Consider the following 8,007-nt stretch of genomic DNA (forward strand, 5'->3'; position numbering starts at 1 on the left):
TCAAATTCTGTGAGAATTAGCATTTTTAATGGTCTAATCTTTTGTGACAATCTGAAAAAAATTAACATAAGCATGTTTGGGGAACCACGTTATAATTGGGTATGGGCCTGTGTTGTGACTTCTTTTTGCCTATGTAAATTCCTGCCTCCTGTGAAGCCACAGACTGTGGGAGAGAGGGATTTAGTCATTAAGGTCACATGCTTCTGACAGTCATGACATCATGCTCCATGGAAGAAAATCTCTAAATACAGTTTGTATTCCTTGTTTATTTCTCTGTTGGGAACTTTTCCTTTTTTCATTGTTTGCCAATTCTCATTGGCTATTTTGTTTCCTTAATTTTTTTTTTTTTTTTTAATTTTTTTTTTTTCAACGTTTATTTATTTTTGGGACAGAGAGAGACAGAGCATGAATGGGCGAGGGGCAGAGAGAGAGGCAGACACAGAATCGGAAACAGGCTCCAGGCTCCGAGCCATCAGCCCAGAGCCTGACGCGGGGCTCGAACTCACGGACCGCGAGATCGTGACCTGGCTGAAGTCGGACACTTAACCGACTGCGCCACCCAGGCGCCCCTGTTTCCTTAATTTTTTAATGTACTTACAGTGTAGGAAAAGTGGAGATACAGGGTTCCCTGCCTTCCCAACATTAATTATCTGTATTCTTACAGTTATGAGGCTGAATATTTTATTTAAAATAAATAAACAAACTTGTAAAATTAGTCTTCCCTCAAACATCTCTCTCTCCCCACTTACTCTAGAGTCTATCACCTTCCAAATGCCCAGTGTGGGAAAAGCAGGTTGACTGCAAAGTGCAATCACAAATATTGCAAAGGATGCTATATTTTAGTTGAGCAAAGTGATGGAAAAAATGGAAAGTCATGGACAAATGAGGACTGGCAGAGTTAGACTAGTTATCATTAAAGAGGAGAGAATCTACAAGGATTATGATAGGATAGGTGCTTTAAAAGAGAAAGATTTGTCTCAAGGGACTAAGAGAGGCCCTTGGGAAAATTGGTACAGTCTTCACATATTTCTGCACAAATGAATCTCTTTGTGGTTATGTCATGCCATCCAACAATTTTGAAGTACATTTTTAATTTTGGAATATGTTAGATTTATAGAACAATTGCAACTATAATACAGAGGTCTTGTCTCTACCTCTTACCAGTTTCCCCTTACTTGTCAGTTCTTAACTTACCAAGATACATTCGTCAAAACTAAGAAATTGACACTTACACATTACTTTTAACTAAAGTCCAGCTTTTCAGATTTCACCAATTTTTCCAATTTTTTTTCTGTTCCAGGATCCAATTCAGGATACCACATTGTATTTAGCATCTCATAATTTTGTTGGAAATATTTTAAACAAAAATCCCAACCAATATTTGAATCTGTCCTTCTTCATTCTAAGAATTAGTGTGTTGCAGTTATAAGTAGAATTTTACTAATATATAATAAAGTAAGTTTTTAATAATATTTTTTCTTCCGATTTTCAAACTGTAGTACAAATCAAGACATTTCTTACACAATTTACTACCAAATTTTATTTTAACTATGTTACTTTAACTGATTTTATCATCCTACTATGTTTAGATGACTACCATAGTTGGTTACAGGGGCTTCTTTAAAGTATGCAAAATAGGTTATTAGGATCTGTGGAAAAAAGGAATAAGTAAGTTTGCTGTCTGTATAATCACTAGAACTGTGTACAGTGCACATATTCATTATTTGAGCTAAAAATTAATTAATAAATTAATGAAACAAAAATAGTTTTGATGTATTACAGAATGCTCACATGAATACCTGGACAGTAATGCATTGTCAGATGGTAATTACTCTCTGCCTTCCTCATGACACACAGATGTATACCTTCAAACAGACACGCAGCATTATGATAAAAAAATAAAGTTTTCATCTATTTCAGCAGTATTATATTTCACCACTATTACTTTTATAATATTATGAAATAAGCCCCACTGAATATGTAGTTTATATATTGGGGGTAAGTTACCTTTACAGTTTTTTTTTTTCACCTTTACATTTTTTGGTTTAATAAATAACTCTTAATGTCTAGGAGAATTAACATTTCCAAGAAGCCAAACTTACTCCTCTTCCCTTTCACATATTTTTAAGAACTGTGGCCATTAGCTAGTGCCAAAATTGTGTGATTGGGGCATACAACTCTATATATTTACTTCTCTGGTGTTTGAATTCAGCTAAATTGGACTACTTCTGATCCTGACTGGGCTCACTTGTGTGTCTGGGCATGAGCTGTAAGACAGCTAGTTTGGCTGGGCTTAATGAGATGACTGCGTTTTGCTCCATGTGACTCTCACCTTCCTCCTAGGACAATGGGCTAGCTGGGCCTATCTTTCTCATTGTGATGGCAGAAGCATAACAAAGCAAGCCCAGATTTTCAAGCTTCCTCTTGCATCATATCCATTAGTATTCCATTGGCCCAAAAAAGCAAATGGCCAAACTCATAATCATGGGGTGGGAAAATAAACTCTAAATCCTGATGGGAGGAATAGCAAAGTCACCTGGAAAACGGCACAGACACAGAGGGCTGAAAATGCATTGACCTGTTTCTTTCAACAGTTTTGCCTTCTCATAACAGAGGCCCATCTTACAATGTTGAAAATGAGGTAGGGCCTGGCATTGTAAGGAATACATATAGAAACATTTTCAAAGCCTTAAATTGCAAACTATAGCACCTAATTTCTGTCATAAAATTTAGGAAAGGCAATTAGTAGTTTGGAAATTACGATTTTGCAGATTTTATAGACTAGGTACAGAGTGCTTAACTGAATCACACATGTCCACACCATTGATGAGGACTGATTTCTGAGTCATGGATCATCTAAAAATGCCCTTTCCCTTTACATCCTTATTGTCATTCCTTGATCACTATTCTTCATGTGGGAATGGCAGGAGCCACAAAGCTACATGCAATTCATAGAATTGATTCATTCTGAGTAATAATATATTTATTGTCATTATGCCTATAAACATTGATTTTTTTTTTTTTATTATGTGGCAAGGTTTCAGGGTATTTTTAAGGAGTATGACAGGAATCAATTTCTTAAATAAGCACTGAATTATCAGTTATTTGTTCAATTGGCTAATTCTAGGAAGGTTTTAAAATCCTGTCTTTATTCCATTTTTTAAAGAAGTTTTTAATGTTTATTTATTTTTTGAGAGAGAGAGAGAGAGCATGAGCAGGACAGGGGCAGAGAGAGAGGGAGACACAGAATCTGAAGTAGGCTCCAGGTTCCGAGTTGTCAGCACAGAGCCTGATGTGGGGCTCAAACTCACGAACTGTGAGATTATGACCTGAGCCAAAGTCGGATACTTAACCGACTGAGCCACCCAGGTGCCCCTATTCCATTTTTTGATGTAAATAACTTAGGAAAATAAAGCACTGTGAAGTGAAGATGAGTGTTATGGTCTGAATGCTTGTGTCTGCCCCAAAATCATGTGCTGAAATCCTAATGCCCAAGGTGATACTAGAAGCTGGGCCCTTGGTGGGGTGATTAGGTCATGAAGGAGGAGTCCTTATGATGGGATTAATGCCCTTTTTAACAAGGTCTGAAAGAACTCCCTTCTGCCTTCCCTAAGTGAGGACACAAGAAGTTGACAGCCTAAAACTGGAAGACAGCCTTCACCCAACCTTACTGGCACCCTGATCTCAGACTTTCAGACTCCATAATTGTGGGAAGTAGCTGTCTATTGTTTATAAGGCACCCAGTCTGTGGCATTTTGTTATAGCAGTGTGAAGGGACTAGGACAATAAGGGAAGAAATGTAACTTTTTTGTGTATTTAGAATGACTTATGAGCTGACAACCTAGCTTAAATTTTCCCATTCCACCAGATGTTTCAAATGAATCAAATATTCTTTGACACCCAGAAAACAAAACCAAACAACAACAACAACAACAAAAAAAAAAAAAAAAAAAAAAAAAAAAAAGGAAAGGAAGGAAAAAGCACAAACAGAAAGAAGAGGAAGTGGTTTATTTATTTAGGTTATTTAGATAAACAGTAGAGATGGCGATAGCATCAATTGCTTATTCCCTAGAATCTCTTACCCTTGGCTTCAAGATAGAATATTCTTAACATCTGGGTATTCTTCCAGGGTGTCATGAAATACTAATGACCTCCCCTGTGCTAAGCCTAATTTGCTCCTAAATTCTTATTGTCTGGAATATTTCTGTTTCTTATAGCAGAAGTCAAATCAGGTGGAGTTAGATTGCAGATTGTCTTCTGAGCTAGCAAGTCAGGGCCCCAAGTGGAGCCGGGCATACATGCAGGGATTTCCATCCTTTAGTACTTACCTGTCTGAGCAAAGCTTACTCTCCATCAGTCCCTCTCCTGCAAGGCTGGAAGACGAGTGGAGTGTGGGGAGGCTCAGTGGCAGAGCAGCCTCACCTGCTTATTTATTCTCACTATCCAGCCTGAGAAGAAGGGAGAGAGTGATTTGGCTACTTTTGGCTCAATGATTAAAAAATGAGATTAATGAATGAGAATATGCTTCCAAATGCTGGTGTGGACAAGTTCAGTTATTTTTTAATTCATGATATATGAAACAAAGAGAGAAACAAAGCTTACTACTGTAATTGTTAACGTTAGTATAATCTGCAGTTTACTTTTCAAAATTGAGGGAGGGCATTGGGGTGGCAACAGGCAATATTCTGCAAAGTAATATTTCGCAGAACATAGACCATAACCTGTGGTAATTTTTTCATCCCAGTCCTTAAAACTCACAAACAAGATGGGAATTTTGTAAACAACCCACCCACAGAACAAAACTGCTACGTTTCAGAGAAGGCTCTTCCTCTCTGGTCTCCCATCCATCTTCCTTCCTCCTGTCCTTCCTCCCTCCCTTTCTTTTCCTTCCTTCCTTTCTTCCTTCCTTCCTTCCTTCCTTCCTTCCTTTCTTTCTTTCTTTCTTTCTTTCTTTCTTTCCTTCCTTCCTTCCTTCCTTCCTTCTTTCTTTCTTTCTTTCTTTTCTTCCTTTATACTTAAAGATATACTTTATATCTTTCTTTCTTTTCTTCCTTTCTTTCTTTGTATTTTACATTTAGCAACTTGTAAGAATAATACAATACACTCTCTCATCCCATTCACCTAGATTCACCAATTATAAACCACTTTGCACATTTGATATCGCTCTTCAATATAATTACTATTATTGTTACTATTAGTATTTTTCGAAATCATTTGAGAGTAAATTGAAGACAACATGGCCCTTTACCCCTAATCTAAATATTTTAGCATGCATGTTCTTGGGAGCAAGAACATTCTCTAACATAATCATAGTGCAATTTTCAAACACAAAACATTTAACATATATTTAATACATATATTTAATTTTATATTCAATATAAAATCTATATTCAATTTCACCAACGGCCCCAATGATATTCTTTATAGAGTTTTTCTTCTTCACTGATTTGGGATTCAATCCAGGATCATGCATTGCCTTCTGCTGCTGTGTCTCTCTAGTTTCTCAATCTAGGACAGTTTCTCTTTTTTCCTTTCATGACATTAACACTTCTGAAATAGAATTTTTTTAAAGAATGTCCCTCACTTTGGGTGTGTTTAATATTTTCTGAGGATCAGATTCAAATAATGCCCTTTTGGCAGGAATAATACATTAAATGATGGTGCAGTATTTCTTAGTGCATCATGAAAGGAGGCATGTGATGTCAGTTTGTCTCATTAGTGGTACTAAAATAGAACAACTGGTTCTATATCTAACAGATTTTGCTATTGTAAGATTACCATTTTTACTTTCGTAATTCAAAAATAGCCTGTGATGAAGTGTTTTAAGGTGGTGTAAATGTCCACCTCTAAATCAAACTTTCACCTAATAGTTTTAGCATCTACTGATGAATCTCACCTGAGATTATTATTATGCTGGCTGTAACAGTGATCTTCGTATGTTATCATTCAGAAGTTAGAAAAAAATTATAGTATTTTACTCTGATATTAATTGGGAGCCTAATTTTGTGATACATAGTTTGAATACTAAGATCTAAGAAACTCCCTAAATTCAACATCAGAATTTTCTTTTTTGATCAACACTGGAATTTTCTCACTTCCTTCTTTTTTAGAGATAATATTGTATAGTGATAATTACTGTTACTAATAATTAATGTTTATTAAATGCTTACTCTGTGCTGAGCACTGTGGAAAGCACTTTTGGTGTCTCATTTGACACATAGTTATTATTAGACTCTATTTTCCCCCATGAGAATATTAAGGATCAGAGGCTAGTAACTTGACTAGGGTCACATAGCTAGTTTGTCCCAGCTACTTTTGCATACCCTGCCATTATTTCTACTGTGAAGTAATAAAATGGGAATTGATCTACCCTGGGAATGTTGTCAGTGCCTTTAGCTTCCAGTTCCAAGGCCAGCTATATTGTTATATATCGAGTCTCTTTTCTTGCAGCCAAGAGCTGGAGTATTCACTAGTACTGAGGTGAATTCAGCCTCTTGATGTGAAATGGAATTAAAGAAACTGTGAGGTAGCATAAGGCAGTGGTTTTCAAATGCTATCCGGAGGCATCCCCTCCCCACCCCCCACTCCTGTGACGGGGGATTTTGGATAACTTTTTTTTTCTTCTCCTCCCCATTCCCCTACTCCCGCCAGTTTTATTGAGATATAGTTGACTTATAAAACTGTATCAGTTTAAGGCATACAATATAATGACTTCATATATCTATGTCTATATCTATCTATATCTAAAAAGTTAGGAATATAAAAATGATGCTGTTAATCACTTACAGTAGTCCCGACCTCATCCTTAGAGAATATGGTCCAAGACCCAGCAGCACCACCCCACCCAACAGCTCCATGCCTGAAACTGCAGACAGTACTGAACCCTATATATACTATTTTTTCCTATACACACATACTTGTGATAAAGTTTAATTTGTAAATTAGGCACACTAAGAGATTAACAACACTAGTAATAAAATAGAACAATTATAACAATATACTGTAATAAATCCATGTGAATGTGGTCTCTCAAAATACCTTATACTCACCCTTCCCGTGATGGTGTGAGATGGCAAAATGCCCAGGTGATGAGATAAAGTGACATGAATGATGCAGGCATTGTAATATGGTGTAAGGCTACTATTGACCTTACAATAATTCTTCAGAAGGAGGGTCATCTGCTTCCAGACTGAGGTTAACCTCAGGTAACTGAAACCAAGGAAAGTGAAACCACGGTAAGAAGGACTACTACTACATTTTTTTTTTAATTTTTTTTCAACGTTTATTTATTTTTGGGACAGAGAGAGACAGAGCATGAACAGGGGAGGGGCAGAGAGAGAGGGAGACACAGAATCGGAAACAGGCTCCAGGCTCTGAGCCATCAGCCCAGAGCCCGACGCGGGGCTCGAACTCACGGACCGCGAGATCGTGACCTGGCTGAAGTCGGACGCTTAACCGACTGCGCCACCCAGGCGCCCCTACTACTACATTTTCAATGAACAGTTTTTCCTCTCATATACTGGCTGTATTTATTAAAATATAGTTTTGTTCATTGAAACTAATAATGAAAAATCTGGACTCGTATTTTGCCTTTTCCCCATTTTTCAAGAAATTCATTTTTTGCTGTATTTTACGAAGACATTTTTAGCGATGAATTGTAAAAATAAAGAACCTGTGCTTTCGCCACAGATAACTTGGGAGTCCGCTCTAGAAGGTTAATTTTGAGGTGGGCGAAGGGAGTGTAGTAAGAACCAGGGTCCCGGAACCAGCTTAAACAAAAATAAAAACCTGACCAAAGCTTTAGCAACTAACATCGTTTTCTGGTTCAATACGCTCAACTTGTATTACGGCGGGTGTCCGCCGAGTACAAACCTAGTAAAAAGTAACCGCTTCCCGCCGCAACTCCTTGCACAGCTTTGGCCTGAGGCTCTTGAGAGTTTAGGCTAGGGAAAAGGAGCCAGCGGGGCGGGGCGAGCAGCGTGAGGTTATCAAAGAGCGCCGCTGGCG

The 8,007-nt window shown here is 37.5% G+C and overlaps 1 protein-coding gene across 4 annotated transcripts in view; it reads right to left on the bottom strand.

Moving 5' to 3' along the window:
• The window catches only part of LOC147582461 (uncharacterized), a 60,395-nt gene extending 52,433 nt beyond the window's left edge, over positions 1-7,962 (bottom strand). For all 4 annotated transcript variants that reach the window (XR_015249145.1, XR_015249147.1, XR_015249146.1 and 1 more), the window contains exons 1-2: positions 7,873-7,962; positions 7,050-7,209 (exon numbers count right to left, since the gene is read on the bottom strand). Coding sequence is in view for 1 of the 4 variants with exons in the window: in XM_086700975.1 (XP_086557101.1) it covers positions 7,050-7,178 (129 nt within the window). In the remaining 3 variants the exon portion in view is untranslated. The remainder of the gene's footprint in view (positions 1-7,049; positions 7,210-7,872) is intronic.
• Between the last annotated feature and the right edge of the window lie 45 nt (positions 7,963-8,007).

The sequence above is a fragment of the Puma concolor genome, chromosome A3 (genome assembly GCF_028749965.1).
Source record: "Puma concolor isolate L17-30 chromosome A3, mPumCon1.1.hap2, whole genome shotgun sequence".
Taxonomy (NCBI): Eukaryota; Metazoa; Chordata; class Mammalia; order Carnivora; family Felidae; genus Puma; species Puma concolor.